Here is a 16,225-nt window from a genome sequence, read left to right as displayed (position 1 = left end):
GTGGGGTACCCCAGAGAGGACAGGGGACCACTGACAGACGTCGTCAGGAGCACAGGGCCCCTGGAGACCATGCCGCCGGCACAAAGGAAGGGGCGCGTGGACAGGGCCCCAGCTGTGACCCAGCTCCTACCTGCCCTGTTGCACGGCCAGTGTGTACAGGCTGTGGGTGACCTCTGCGCAGGCGAGCACAGCCCCGTGCCGAGTGTGTAGGTCTGGACTCTGTGTCATCGACAGCAGACGTGGGAAAACTGCAAAGGACACATGGGAGATGCACACAGGGTGACAGACGCGAGGGTTCAGGATCCAGGGGAGAAACAAACCCACTCAGTTATCTCTGTCAGGATCATTATCTCACAACCAAGGCTAAACTAAAGTCTCTGACATGCCAGACTTTGTCAGCAGACACTAGGGCAGCAAGCAGGAATGTGAACGAGGATGACACTTGCCCCCAGACAGCACATGCTCTTCGGGGCTCCGGACACAGGGTGGTGACCCAGGGTGAGAATAGACAGCAGGGAAGAAGGAAAAGAGACTGTTTTCCAGGTCTTTCCTGCTGTTCAGGGGCTGCCAGGGCTCTGCCCAGGGGGCAGGGAGGACAGAGGCCGGGCTGCAGGACCCTACAGCAAACACACGGTGCCTCAGCCTAGAGCTCGCCCTCTCCTGATCAGAGCAGAGGAAGCCTCCACGCCTGTGCTCTGGGGACAGAAAGCAAAGTCAGACAGTCCTTGCAGCCTGGCAGGGAGCGCAGACAAGGAGCCGCACCCACAGCGGCTCTGCTCCACCAGCCCCACCATCCCCACCATCCAGGGGGAACCACAATCACAGCCGGGCAGAGGCCACAGCGTCCTTGCCAGGAGAGGGCCCACACAGGCGCTCAGACGTGGCAGCTGGTAGCGGTCAGTGTTTAAGAATCAGGGAAATCCCTTATCCTGGGGCGGTCAGCACTCTTGAACTGGGAAGAAAGTGTCCCCTTCATTCAGGCAGCAGGATTATCATAAAAGGAAAATAAACACCAGGTGAGATTCCTGACATTAAGCTTAATTAACAGACCACGAAGCTGAAAGGGCCCTTAGGAGGTAACATGCCCCAAATCTTCATTTAAAATCCCAGAGTGTGTGATTAAAACCAGTAACTCCAAATGAAGAACCATGATCCAACCAACAGTTACTTCTCTAATAAATGTCAGTGGGAATAAGTATAATGTGGAGAAATTTGTGTATTGTTCCCTAAATTAAAATCAGATGCCTACTTATTCCAAGTAGAAAAAACATGATGGAACATATACAGGTTCTTTCCTTAATGATAAGGACGTGTCATCAGTTCAGACTGGCTGTTCTGTTCTTGAGTAAAGTGCGCTCAGGCCTGGCCCAGGAAGTCAGCAAATCCACTGCAGCCCCAGGGAAGCAGCTCACTGTTTAATATGTTACATTATGAGTTACTTCACTTGTTGTTTTAAGGCTACTTCTGAAACACACAGTGTGCAGCAGATCCATCGATTCCTGCTGGGATGGCGCAGGAATCCTGTGGCTCCTGGGGACACACACACCTCAGTGGTCACAGCACCTGCGCTCCCAGAGGCCATGGTACCTGGTTTGTGTTCTGTCCCTGATGAAGCACAGACAAGTTCTTCAAAGCCTTCTCAGCAAGAGAGAAACCCCCAGGCCTTGGAATCAGTGAGGGGGCCTCCGGGGCTTCCTGCTGCGTGTTCGTGCATGTGTCCGTGGTGCACACGCATGTGCTAGTGTGAGGAGGAGCGCCTACCATGACAGGTGCTGTGCTCGGGTGCTCGCTGAGCCAGGTTCCGCAGTGCCTTGGCCGACAGCTCCCTGATGGCCCTGGGGGGCGGGGCAGAGAACACTGTTAGTCCTTCATTTCTAGGATTCTGGCTTTATTCAATTATAGAGAGGACAGTGCACCGGAGCTGTCAAATGGCCACTTAGTCAAACACTATGAAAACAAACACAAACTAACAAGCAAGTAAGAACCTCTGCTCATAACAAATGAGGGAGAGAGACTTCACCAAGAGGAGGCATTACATGCAAGTCCCCGTCAGGACACAGCTGCCATCTGCATGGCGCTGGATGGCACAGTATGTCTCCAACCTCCTGCACCCCAAGGGATGCAGAGGACGCAAGTACTGGAGAGCCTGTGAAACCACCACTGGGAAGATCGAGGGCTAAATGAGGGAAGCTCGTGAGGCTCACGCTAATAAACAGTAGGCATACATCACATCAGTGCAAACACTTCCGGTCAACGCACATTTGTTACATTCTCAACACACAGAACAGAAGGACGACCCCAGGACGGGCTAATGAAGCCGAGTTCCCTCCGGAACCTGCCAGGGGCCAGACAGGTCTGATCAAACCTTGAGGGCGACTTGTGAAGCTGACACCCTCCCCCACACCCCCCCAGCCCCGTCCCGGCACTAAAAGTCAGGAGGGCACTGCCAAGAGCTCCAGACAGAACAGGAAGTAGTCATTTCCTTAAAATAATAATTAGGAGGACTACAGAACAAGACAGAACATGATAACGATATTAAAGAAGAAACATGCAAAAGGGGGCATCTGCAGTTTGATCATTATACGTTCCAAGTACACAAGCACCAGAGAGAAGCACTTGGAGGATGAAAGTGGATGCTGGGGCAGGAGATCCTTCCCCTCCTGTGTATGCCCGGGCCTCTCGATGCCCCCAGACCAGCTTAGGGGTCTGCTTCCAACAGAAAACAGCCAGCTCTTCAAGGCAGGGAGGTCTCATGTGCTAAGAGCCCATTCAGGAAGCCACTTCTGAAGGCTGAGTGATCAGGTCTCAGAGCAGATAAAGCCCCACAGTTGCCAAGGAGGCAGCTATTCTAACAGGCTTAGTTACACTTATCCTCTAATTAGTGCACTTTGAGGATAAGCTTTCTGTATTTAAAAATATTATATTTACCATCTAAATGACAGACCTCAAACTATAAAACTCTTAGAAGAAAACACAGGGGAAAAGCTTCGTGACCTTAGATTTGGCAATGTTTTCTTGGATGTAATACCAAAAGCACAGGCAAAAGTAAAACTATATACACTGATAACAGGTAAACTGGACTACGTTAAAATTTAAACGTCTGCACATCGAAGGATACAAACAACAGAGTGCAAAGGCAACCTACAGAATGGGAGGAAATATCTGCAAATCATGTATCTGGTAAGGGACTAACATCCAGAATATATAAAGAACTCTTACAACCCAACAACAGCAACGAAAACCAAGTAATTACATTTTAAAATGGGCAAAGGACTTGAACTATTTCTCCAAATATGATATACAAATAGCCAACAAGCATATGAAAAGATGCTCAACGTCACTAATCATTAGGGAAATGCAAATCAAAACCACAATGAAATACCATCTCACACCCCACACCCATTAAGATCGACACTATTTAAAAAGAAAAAGAAAGAAAGAAAATAACAAGTACTGGTGAGGATTTGCAGAAATTGGAATCCTTGTGCATTGCTGGTGGGAATGTTAAATGGTACAGCCATTATGAAAAACAGTGTGGCTTTTGAGATTAAAAATAGAATTACTATTTAAGCTTACAATTCCACTTCTGGGTATATACCCAAAAAACTGAAAGCAGCATCTCGAAGAGATATTTATACACCCATATTCACAGCAGCATTACTCACAACAGCTAAAATGTGGAAGCAACCCAAGTATCCATGGACGGATGAATGGATAAAGAAGATGTGGCATGTATATACAATCGAATATTGTTCAGCCTTAAAAAGGAAGGAAATTCTGACACATGCTACAACACAGATGAACCTTGGACGACAGTATGTTGAGTGGAATCAGCCAGTCACAGAAGGACAAATCCTGTAGGATTCCATATGAGATTCCTAGAGGAGTTACATTCAGAGACAGACAGGAGAATGGGGGCTGCCAAGGGAAGGGAGAGTCGATGATTAACCGGGACAGAGTTTCAGTTTTGCAAGATGAAAAAGTTGGTTGTACAGAAAGGGGAATGTACTTAGCTGAACTCTACACTAAAAATGATTAAGATAAATATTACATGTATTTTACCACAGTCAAAAAATTTTTAATTATGTTTATTTTGATACATAAATTATTTGGGGTGAGTATATCTAAGTATCAGAAAATTTTTTTTAATTCTATTGTATTATAGTTGATTTACAATGTGTTAATTTCTGTGCAGCAGAGTGACTCAGTTATACATATATATTCTTTTCCACATTCTTTCCCATTATGGTTTATCACAGGATATTAAATATAGTTCCCTGTGCTATACTGTAGGAGCTAGCTGTTTATCAGAAAATGTTTAAAAAGAAACCCAAAACAACAGATAATACTTCTCAAAAGTGTATATTATTAAAAGTATAATAGAATACCTATACTAGTGAAGGTATAAATACACCACTAAAGAATGTCTGTAAAGAATTCTCTAAGGCTCCCCATTTTCTACAAGCCATGTATTCACAGGAAATTGAAGAGACCCTATTTATGAACTTTTAGCTGATATCTCGTCATGGATGTAATCCAGGCCAAAAACAGAGAAAGGCAGAAATATCTCCATCTCCGAAGAATCATAAGAAAATTAGGTCATAATCATGCTCTGTGAATCCCAACATTTGAGAAAATGTGAGCAGGTGTTATCGTAAGGACCTTCAAATCTGACTGCAATTTCCCCTCCATTCTGTGATTCATACATCCTGGAAACTTCAGGTTTTTAGAGCTTACACTAAACAGAGTATTTCCACAAAGAATATTTTAAATAAAATTAACAACAACAAAAAAAGAAAAAATAGAAACCAAATAGCAAAATGACAGGTATAAATTGATAACCACTTCAGATGTGAAAGGACTGAAGCCCTCAAACAAAAGGCAGACGCTGTCAGGCTGGATGTAAAGGCGGGACCATCTGCCATCCCCCTGACACACAGACAGGGTGCAGGACAATAGTGGCTGAGAGAGGCCTCTTTTTGTAAGGCCCCAGCTTCGAATGGTTTTCACATTTTTAAAGGGTTTAAAAAGAAAAAAACAGGGGACTTCCCTGGTGGTCCAGTGGTAAAGAATTCACCTTGCAATGCAGGGGACACGGGTTCGATCCCTGGTGAGAGAACTAAGAGAACTAAGATCCATGCGGGGCAACTAAGCCCATGCGCCACAACTACTGAGCTTGCACACCTCAACTAGAGAGCTCGCGTGCCGCAGACTACAGAGCACTCGCCCTGGAACCCGCCACAGCTACAGAGGCCGTGTGCCCTGGAGCCCGTGCATCACAATTAGAGAAGAGAAAACCTGCACACCACAACTAGAGAGAAGCCTGCGCACCAGAACGAAGAGCCCGCGCCCCCCAACGAAAGATCCCACATGCCTCAGCAAAGATCCTGCGTGCCACAACTAAGACCCGACACAGACAAAAATAAATTAAATAAATAAATAATAAATCTTAGAAAAGAAAAAAACAATAAAATACATGGGACAGTGACCTAAAATGTTTACTCTCTGGCCCTTTAAAGAAAAAGCTTGCCAACCCTTCAGCCATAATAATATCAAATTACACTTTAAGACAAGAAATCTAACGTGAAACAAAGAGGGACATTTCATAACAATAAAGGGTCAATACATCTGGAAGATACAAAAGTTAGAAATGTAATTGCACCTAACCAGAGAGTCCCACCCAAAATATGTGAAGGAAACCTGACAGAAATGAAAGAAGAAATAAACATTTCAACAACAGCTGGAGATTTCAATAGCTCAAAAGTTTAGTCTAACACCATGGATGACACAGTTGCAATTTTGGTTTTAAATGTCCTATTGACTGCAACTAACACCCACTGTAAGCTGGGGTTCCGGACGCAGAACCTGAAGAAGCTACTTGGCGTTTGTGTCCCTCAGACCACGGCCTGAGCACCGGCAGCCACACCGAGCCTCCCAAGAGAAAATAAGCTGTCTTCCCTGAGGTGCTGACAGAAGCACTGATACCCGCTCTGGGTTATACACTGGCCCTCCCCTTTGAAGGGACACGTTTAACTGCTGGAAATGCTAAGACACCTTGAAGCTGCTTCGTAATCACGAAAAAGCTACAGGCCTGCCTGGCTCCAGGAAGGATGGAGAAGACGGCTAAGCGGCCACATGGATCAGACTCGAGCTGGGATGCCCTGGCCGCAGAGCAGATGAGGCAGATCCCACAGCCTAAGGTCCTCGCCCTCAGGAGGCTACCCGCCCTCCATGACACGGCAAAGTTTCCACACCCAGCAGACTTCAATGAGGTCTCCAGAAGTAAAACTGGAGATAGACCATTAACCAACACATCAGGCATGAAGACTGGAGCTTACGTTACTTCTCAGGAGTTACTTTAAAATATGAAATCTACCTAGATGGGAGGGCAGTTTGAGGAGAATGCATACATGTTTATGTATGGCTGAGTCGCTCTGCTGTGCACCTGAACTATCACATTGTTAATCAGCTATACTCCAATATAAAATAAAAAGTTTAAATGGAAAAATATATGTATATATGTATATAAACCGAAAAAAAAAGAAATCTACAATTAAACAATATACTCAAGGCTTACGAGCTCAATTTTAATCTCTCCTTTGGGAAAAAATAAGAATTCTTATTTGACAGATAAGCTAATTAGGCAAACACAAAAACACAAAACCTACCCATCCCAATGGTTTATCTTCATGGTAACCAGGTGGTCTATCATTGGTTGTGTGTATTCAGGAAAGCCGGCAATAAACGTGCTGGAAAAAAACAATATTCAGAGATGATGAGAATGTGGAGGAACAGGAACTCACACACGACTTACGAGAACGTAAAACGGTATGACCGCTTTCAAAACCAGTTCCGCAGTTTCTTATAAATAGACAGAAATCCCCTTATAAGTATGTATCCAAAAGAAATGAAGATACTTACATCCACAAAAAGACTTCTAAACAAATGCTTAAGCAGCTTCATTCATCAGAGCCCAAAACACAAAACAACCTAAATGTCTAAAACAGATGGACTAACAGATAAACTGCGGAACAGCCACAGACTCAAGACAGCTCAGCAACAAAGAGGAACAAGCTACCGACACACACAACAAGCATGACTCTCAGAAACCACTGCGCTGACAGAAAGGAGTCAGGCACAGGGGCCCATCCTTTCTGACTCCACTCGTGTGACATTCTACAAAAGGCATCAGCGAGCTACGGGCGGCTCCCGGAGCCGAGGTGCTGAGCCCTCCATATCTCAGTGACGGCGCTGGTCACCCAGGTGTGCGTGCTGCCAGCACTCGCTGAACTGTACGTTTCATACGAGGACAGCAGATGGAGCATAATTATGCCTTAAAAGTACGAGTTACATCTCCTGAAAATACCACAGGAGAATTAAAAAAAATAATCTCCAAGTGGGACAGGCCTTTCTAATTAAGACTCAAAACCCAGAAGCCAAAAAAGAAGAGACCGGTACATTCAAACACTCAACCAAAAGAGAAAAATGCTATCAGGAAAAACACACCATAAACAAAATCAAAAATATCTGCAACTGCTATCACAGACAAGAGCCTTCTGTATAATGGAGTTCTTCCAAATCAATAAGAAAATGCCATCACCTAGTAGAAAAATCATTAAAGTTTACAGAAAAGAAAGAAGATGCAGCTCAAACATTCAGCCTCATTCACTGGGAAATGGAAAGGAAACTTTTGTCCATCTGTCAAACTGCCAAAGCCAGAGGGGTTGACAGCTGCTGCTGGAAGGCTCTAGAAGCATACAGAGACACTGCTGGGGACAGCGTCTTGGCACAGCCTCTAGAGACAGCAAGTGGCACTGCCCAGGAAATTGAAAATGTAATGCCCTTTGGTTTAGCAATCCCACTTCTGTTAATTCACTCAGCTATAAGCACACAGGTGAGAAGTGCTATATACAAGAATATTCACTTCACATCGTTTATAACAGCAAAAGGCTGGACAGAAGCCAATGGCCAGGAAGGGAGATCTACAGGTCACACTCCATGTCCAGATATGGAAGGCTCTCCAGACGCAGGACGTCACAGGCAGCGTACGGTAACAGGACACACAGAGCTGCCTCCTTACTGCTAAGAGCTCATCCTTATTACCGCAGGCAGACCTCGTTTTACTGAGCTTCACAGATGCTGCATATTTTACAAATTGATGATTTGTGGCAACACTGCATCGAGCATGTCGGCACCATTTTCCAGCAGCATTTGCTCGCTTTTTGTCTGTGTCACATTCTGGTAATTTCTGCAACATTTCAAACTTTTTCGATATTATTATTGTATGTGTTATGGTGATATGTGAACAGTGATCTCTCATGTTACTACTGTGACTCGCTGAAGGCTCAGATGATGGTTAGCACTGCTGAGCAATAAAGCATTTTTAAATTAAGGCATGTACATTGTTTTTTTAGACATAATGCTATTGCACACCTAACAGACTAAGGTACAGTGTTAAGATAACTCTCATACGCACTGGGAAACCAAAAAATTCGTGCAACTCACTTTAATGTGATACTCGCTTTATTATGGTGGTCTGGCCCCGAACCCACAATATCCCCAAGGTGTGCCTGTACTTGACCGAGCCTCTGAAGATGAGCACTTCAGGGGTTCCAACCTTGTGCACTGTGTGCCACCGCTCAGCATGGACAGAAGGAAGTCGACACACCCACAGGCATGATATGAACCAAATCTCTCTAGAAGACACAAGGAACTGGGGCCAACAGGGAGCCCCACGGTAGAACCAGGTGCCTGGAAGGAGAGGTGAGATACACTGGTTTTCCCTAAATACCCCCTGCACCTTCTGAATTTTATACCATGAACATGTATCACTTATTCCAAAATATGCACTTTTATACTTCATGCGTCTAAGACACCCAATTGCTCACAAATATTGTCTGAACCTGCCACACCATCCACATAACCCCACCACGGACCTGACCACCACCCACGTGTTACACGGAGGCTGAGAGACAGAGCGGATGGCACAGAAGGCCAAGAAGGGAGAATCACGATTTTACTCAAATCCTGTGCGGGCACACTGCATGTGCACAGCATGAACAGGGGCGCTGGGTGGGCATGCGTGTGCTACAAGGTGTGAGGTCTGGGAGAGTTGAGTCGGGGAAAATCTTTGCTCTGGGCGTGACAGGAAGAAAAGCAGAGGCTTCACCAGCAGCGAGGTGGATTGAGAGCCCCCCTGAAGATGATGAAACCGCTTGAGAGAGAGTCAGAAGAAGAAAACAGAAAAGTGAGGACAGCAGAGAAGCTGTTGAAGCTGTCAGAAATGGAGGCAAGACACAATTCCTGGCCCCACATAACCTACAGGCCCCTGGCCCACCCAACAGATAGACCCACCCCAGGCCAGCATCCTGAGCCTCCAAAGCTTCCAGAGACGCAGGCAGAGAAAACAGTGGCCTCAAAGAAAAAACACTAAACAGAGGTCGGCCACCTGAGTTCTAGTCCAAGCTCTGGCACCAACTAGCGGCTGACCTTGGAGAAGATGCATGGCTGGCACTGCCAGCCCAGGCAGCGCTCAGCACTTACTGAGCACTCAGTCTGCACAGCGGCCAAGTGCGAGCCAAGAGGGGCGTCCACCACAGGGCGGAGGACTGGGGGAGGTGAGCCAAGGAGGATACATGGCCTGCTGGGGGCCAGGAGGCAGGGTGGTGGTGTGACAAAGAGAAAGCGCTCCGTTCTGCACTCAGACAAGTGACGGGGGTGGGGTCGTGGAGGCTCTGCAAGTGTACAGGACAGTGAGAGCTGGGCTACGGTGACAGCTGACCGGACAAGCAGAATGAACATTTGAGGGCTGTTAGGGATGCAAGAGTGACAGAACTAGGTCACCAACCGGACGTGGGGAGTGAGAGAAGGAGAAGCAAAACTGAGTTGATGATGTGAATGGCATGCTGTTCACCGAGTTAGGAAATAAGAGAGAAAGTTCACTCTGAGGTTTCCTTAGTTTGAAGAACTCATGGGACAGGAACGTGCAAAATGACTGGAAAGCAAACTACTAGAAAGCAAAATGTGACAAAATGCTTCTCTAGAAGGATGCAGTGTTGTGGTGCCAGCAATCTGTTAAGGAAATTTACAATTGCAAGAAGACAAACCAATAAAAATTGCTCACGACTGCTCGTTAAGTCACAGCAGAAAACAGCTGGGCAAACAGAAGAACCACCCATATGCACACATCCAAAGCCAAGGGGCCCGGACGACCACCAGCTGGCGAGAGTGAGACAAGCTGCAGTCCACGCGGTGGACCGCTACTGAGCAGCATGGATGAATGATGACGTACAGTGACAGGAGCCCGCGTGCCACGGGACTGTCCTACAAGTTCTAGAAAAGGTCAACTCCAGTGACAGAAGGCAGCTCAGAGGCTGTCAGGGCCAGGGCATGAGGGAACTTTCTGGAGCGACAGAAACATTCCCTGTGTTGACTGCAGCAGTGGTTACACAATCTGCCAAAACCCACATTTTAAATTAGTGAATTTTACTGTATGTAAATCATATGTCATGAAATAGGAGAACACAAATAAAGCTAATTTTTAACAAAGGGTTTTGTCTTAGGAATACACAGGATGCTGAAAGAACAAGCCACGGGCCAGGAGAAAACATCTGCAGATCATGGACCTGAGAAAGGATTTGTGTCCAGAGCATAGGAAGAATTCTCAAAGTCTCAGTAAGAAGAAAACAACTAATCCAATAGATAAACAGGCAAAAGATTTGTCCAATAAGCCCGTGAAAAGATGCTCAACGTCATTAGTTGTTAGGAAAACACAAATTAATGAGCTCCTCCTGCACATCCATCAGAATGGCTACAATTAAAAACAATGACCACACCAAGGGCTAGCAAGGACAGGGTAAAATGATGCAGCCACTCTGGAAAGCCACCTGGCAGTTCCTTAAAACAATCAGGATCCAGCCACTTCACTCCCAGGTGTTTAACCAGATAAAGGAAAGCACCTGCCCAGAGACAGACGTGCACACGAAGGTGATCGAAGCCCTAACCTGGAAACCTCTAGATGTCCCTCACAGGGGAAAACGTGGTTCATCACACGAGGGAACTAGGAACGCGTGGGCACTCATGCAGGGAGGACACATCCGGGAGAGCAGGCAGAGCGCAGGCGGCCAGAACAGCACCCAGAGCCCACACCACACGACTCCATTCACCCAACAACCCAGAGTGACAGGAACAGACCGGTGCCTGGAGAAGGGGCGCCCAGAAATCCTGTGGAGACGGGTCTCTATCTGCATTGTGACGACAAAGCTCTGTGCCTGTCAACACTGATCAGAACCTACACATTAAATACGTGTAATTTCCTGTGTGTCACCAGCACCGTGACAAAGCTCTGAGGCAAAAGTAGAGGTAAACGATGCTGGTCCCCCCCACCTGATAGTCTTCATCCACATGTTTCAATTCCCATCCATGTGTCGCACACTCCAGTCTCCAGGAGAACCATCCGCACATCGGCCCATGCGTCCACTCAGATGTGCTGTGAGCCCCGCGTGTTCAGTGAATCTGAGCTCCGGACCGTCCCCAAAACCCACAGGCGTTTTCTCCCTCATGGTGCACCCCAACACCTCCACTCTCCTGACCACACCCACTCTCGCCAGAGGACCCAACCCTGTGCCCTAGCTGTCCCCTGACCATGTCTCACACGTTGTGAGGGGCCCTGGCCACCCTCTGATCATCCCCTACCTTGTAAGGGGGCCCTGTCTCCTTGCTTCCAGTTACCAAAATGCAGTCACAGTGGTATATTCAAAATGCAGATCTGACCGTCAAACCTGGTTCCCTGACCTCAGGACAACCCAAGGCCCCACTCTGGCTCAGAAGCCCCACCACCCCAGGCTGACTCTGGACCCTTCCCTGCAGGGCTGTCCCCTACCCCACACCAGGCTCCCTGGGCACAGTTCCCTCTGCCACGTGCCCCCCTCCCCTCTGCCCTGCCGTCCAGGCTGACAGCAGGACCCTGGGTGTCAGCCCTGCCTTGGGGCAAGGGAAGAGCTCCCCCAAGCGCCCTGTGGTGATGGGGTACAGCCACAGACCCTGTTCCCCATGACTGCTGGACCCCTCCTCACAGACTGCCTCTCATGCACAGAAGTGTGCAGAACCCTCTGTGGAAGACAGACCCTGAGCCAGCCCATCTATGAAACGCAGACCAGCTCAGAGACCTCAGCCACAAGAAAAGCATGCCAAGGCCAAAAACTACGAGTTCTTTTACCCATGAAACTCAGGCAAAGGTAAGAGATTCCCCATGTAAAATATATGTTCAAATATTAACAATCAAAGGAAACAGAATTAAAATAGGAAAGAACTGATAAGGCACAGAAGACCATTAAATGTTGAGGAAAGGTCAAAAGGATGCTAAAAATACAGTGTGCTTGGTCAAAGATTGTTTCTGGGAAGGAGGCCAAATGCCACGTTAAAAAAAACAAACAAAAAAATCTGTCCATGGTGGTTATGGAGAAATGTAGTTTCTGCATGGTCTGCACAGCAGGGGTATTAGGGAATCTACCCATAAGACCCATATTAGTTAACAATTTTAAAAAGCACTGGCGCGTTTCCTCTCCCAATTTAAGGCAAATAAGTCACTTCATAAAATCATGCCCGTCTTGTATTAGTGTTGCAATGAGTTAACTAAGACATGTGGACTCACTGCCCCACTACTTACTTACTTAAATTAAGTTTTGATGTGATTTCTGCAAACCACAGTTAAGGATGTTAAATATTTATTCCTTGACCTGATTTCTCAAATACCTCTTTCTTACTCATCTCATAAACAGGCTAGAGATAACTTCAACTTGGGAAACACTACTTTATTGAAACAGAAAAAGAAGGACAGTCACTACCAATCTAAGAATTCATTCTGAGAAACTCCCCAGTGGAGCAGCGGCCATACAGAAAGCAATGCCCAGTTTTGGCTTGTGGCTATTCTCTGTAAAAGACCAAGCTCTCAACGAAACAGGCTGGTTTAAGAGAAAAATAATCACCCAGCACTGTTCTTGAAACTCTTAATACCTCTTTAAGAAATGAGCACCCTTCTCAGGACCAGACCCTGCACTCCCCTTCTCCAGTCCACCCCTGACCTGCTACTGTCCCTTTGGATTCATTTGCATTTTACAAAGTTTTATGTTAACAGAATCATACACTATGCACTCTGTCCAATCAATCTGAAACAAAAGTTTCAAAAGTTTTCAATTCCTTTTTTAACTTTCCACACATAAATTTACCCTTAGTGGACCTTCCAGGCTGAAGAAACCAAATGGTGGAAACCGATCTGTGACTCAAAGAAATCACTATATTTTATGATGAATATTAAAACTTACCTTATAACCAGGAAACAGTTAGATCTGTTACCAACAGTAAAGTAGTCAGCTGTGGTCAAAATATCAATCCCATGAGGGAAAGTACCCTAATGAAAAAATAAAGTGGAAAAAAAAGAGACAAAAATTATTTTATTGAGTAAAGGCATTTTCAAAGTTTGATAATCAAATCCACATATGTTACTTTTATGAACAAAGAAGCATGATATAAACAAAGCTAAAACTACACACCACTTAACCGAACTCAACCAAGGACTTCCAAGTCAGGTCACTTTACTAACTGCCTCTCCAAGGCTGGACACTGTGCTAAAATTATTTGAACCACTTAAAAATTTTTTTCCTAACAATTCAAGCATTTCAACTTTAAAATGTTGTAAGAGCCCTTTCTTTAAACCACACACCATAAAAAGACATGAGGTTTCGGCAGAATTAAAGCTTCCGATTTCATTCAACCCGTGCCCCGGCGGCCAGAAGGACCCCAGCGTCCCCTCAGAAGGGCCGGCGCCTGCCTGGGCTATGAATCCTGGACAAGAGCCCACCCCCCACGGCTGGCAGGAGAATGAACAAGACAACGACTGGGAGGCCCCATGTGGGGGCCTGACAGCCAACACCCAGGACCAGACTCTGAAACAGGGGGTTGGGGAGTTGGGGACAGCCCCCCTTAACACACCCAGGGACACACTCAAAGCCTAGGTCCAGGCCCCACCCCGAAGTCTGCAAGTTATTATTGATACCACTCTCTGGTAACAATACTTGAAAATCTGAAAACAAGACAAATAGGGGGTTTTTTTGGGGCTGCGTTGGGTCTTCGTTGCTGTGTGTGGGCTTTCTCTAGCTGCGGCGAGCAGGGGCTACTCTTCATTGCGGTGCATGGGTTTCTCATTGTGGTGGCTTCTCTTGTTGCGGATCATGGTCCCTAGAGTGTGTAGGCTCAATAGTTGTGGCGCATGGGCTACAGGGCACATGGGCTTCAGTAGTTGTGGCTCACGGGCTGTAGAGCACAGGCTCAGTAGTTGTGGCGCATGGATTTAGCTGCTCCACGGCATGTGGGATCTTCCCAGACCAGGACTCGAACCCTTGTTCCCTGCATTGGCAGGTGGATTCTTAACCTCTGCACCACCAGGGAAGTCCCCAAATAGTTTTCTAAAAGGACATAAATGACAAACTTTCGACCAAGGAGTGAATGCCTTGCTGTCACCAACCATAGGAGGGTGTGGTGAGGTCTGGGTCCCCAGAGCCCTTCCCCACTCTGAGCAAGCCGTAGACTACGGACCCACTGACTGCTAACCTCCCACACTGTCTCGAGGGAGCCCTGCATATGAAGAACTTGGGATCTGACTCCAAATTGTCAACAGACCCCAGCATGTTCGCCACGGACACAATGTCAGAATCAGAGGTTTGGTTCCCAAGCCAACCTAAAAGCCTCCCGACACAGCTCAGTGCAGGGGATGGCCCACCACCACCCAAGAGGCAACCGCACGCCAGGCTGACTCCTGCTGGACTCCAGTCCACCCCAGACCAGCCTGAGGCCGAGTCAGATAAAGGCCACTGTGGCTGCAGGAGGAGGTGATGCCCTCTGCTCCACCACCCAAGCCTGCCGCCCCCTGGGCAACGTTCAGATGCCTCCTGACACCCCAAGATCTTCTTGGTCCGGCCACTGCATACCGAAGTGTCACATCTCTGTCCAGACAGCTCATCCCTGCAAGGAGGGACAGAACGGACAGAGGGGGCTGTGTTCCAGCAAATCCCTCCCAAGGTTTCTCTGGGAGCCGGGAGTGGAGGCTCAGGACCCCTCGCTCAGGCCTGAGTCCCCGGTGGGCAGAGGTGAGCCTGGACGGAGAGATGGGCACCCCCACCAAATTCCTCCTGCAAATTCCCCCGTCGCTGAAGGTGGCCAAAGACAGGGTCTGTGCTCGCACCCAGGAGCCCGGAGGACATCCCACCCCAGGGCCGTGGACAAACACGCCCCCTGCTGCCCCTCACTTGCGCTCCATGCCCTCAGCAAGTCCATCACACATGGCCTCGCCCCATGTCTGGGAACGCATGTGCCCTCTCCACACTCCCCTCCCACGCCCCCATTTCCTTTGGCAGGTTCACATCCTTCTCCTCCTCGTTCCCGTCAAGCTGCAGAAGGATGTCACTGAGTGCAGGCCCACAGTACGCACCTCTTAAACATCGGCATGGCTTTCCCTGGACTGCGCAGGCCGGTTTTACCATAAACACCAGTGCACAGGGAGACAAGGAGGGTAAGGGCACAAGGACCCTAGCTGCTCACCTTCATTCCCTGATGGACCCCCCCAACCTGAGTGGCCCCCACGCTCCGACTGTGCAGGGAGTGGTACTGCCCAGCTCCTGACCGCCCTGGTGTCTTCTGGAACCTGGGGCTCTGCCGACAGGGGTGCCGTGGGGGCTGGAGGTGGGAGGGAGACACCTCTTCTCCTGGGTACTTTCAGGGTACCCAGTCTCCGCTGGCTCAGCCTCCAGCAGTTCCCTTCTTGATCACAGCCCCGCCCTCCTCTGCAGGCCCAGATCTTGGCCTGCGGGCCCCTCGACAACCCCACATTTCTGTCAGCCTCCCTCGTCCTGCGGGCAGCACTTGCTGCCCTGACACAGCGAAGCCTGTCGCCACCCGAGGTTGGCATCTCTGTCTAGTGACCAGCTTTCTTCTAAGTTTTCAGGGCTCCAGGTATTCAGGACTAAGGGACACCCAAGGATACTGGGTCTCAGTCACCCCCCAGCCACGGAAGGAAGGCTGTGACCTTACTGGGCTCCTTCCACAGACAAGCACACCCGCAGAATGAGGCAGCACCCCAACAATTCCAAGGTAGCACGAATTCAAGTTCAAGATGAGTGATTTGGTTCCCTCTCTTTGGCAATGACTGTGGAATCCGAGACTTCGTTTGGAC

General features: G+C 47.9%; 1 protein-coding gene and 1 long non-coding RNA gene across 5 annotated transcripts in view; one reads left to right on the top strand and one right to left on the bottom strand.

The window, feature by feature from the left end:
• Nucleotides 1–16,225, bottom strand: part of TBCD (tubulin folding cofactor D) — a 176,468-nt gene that overhangs the window by 44,638 nt on the left and 115,605 nt on the right. For all 4 annotated transcript variants that reach the window (XM_004275611.4, XM_049701841.1, XM_049701842.1 and 1 more), the window contains 4 exons: nucleotides 13,323–13,408; nucleotides 6,669–6,749; nucleotides 1,762–1,835; nucleotides 131–248 (listed from right to left, as the gene is read on the bottom strand). In XM_004275611.4, coding sequence (XP_004275659.1) covers nucleotides 131–248; nucleotides 1,762–1,835; nucleotides 6,669–6,749; nucleotides 13,323–13,408 — 359 coding nt within the window. The remainder of the gene's footprint in view (nucleotides 1–130; nucleotides 249–1,761; nucleotides 1,836–6,668; nucleotides 6,750–13,322; nucleotides 13,409–16,225) is intronic.
• LOC117203578 (uncharacterized) lies at nucleotides 11,221–16,004 on the top strand. Its single transcript, XR_004486439.2, has 3 exons — nucleotides 11,221–11,361; nucleotides 12,095–12,236; nucleotides 15,411–16,004. It is a non-coding gene; the product is annotated as an uncharacterized LOC117203578 (long non-coding RNA).

This window comes from Orcinus orca, chromosome 19 (assembly GCF_937001465.1).
Source record: "Orcinus orca chromosome 19, mOrcOrc1.1, whole genome shotgun sequence".
Lineage (NCBI taxonomy): Eukaryota > Metazoa > Chordata > Mammalia > Artiodactyla > Delphinidae > Orcinus > Orcinus orca.
Note: the sequence above shows the minus strand (reverse complement) of the source record. Positions and strands in the feature narration are given on the sequence as shown.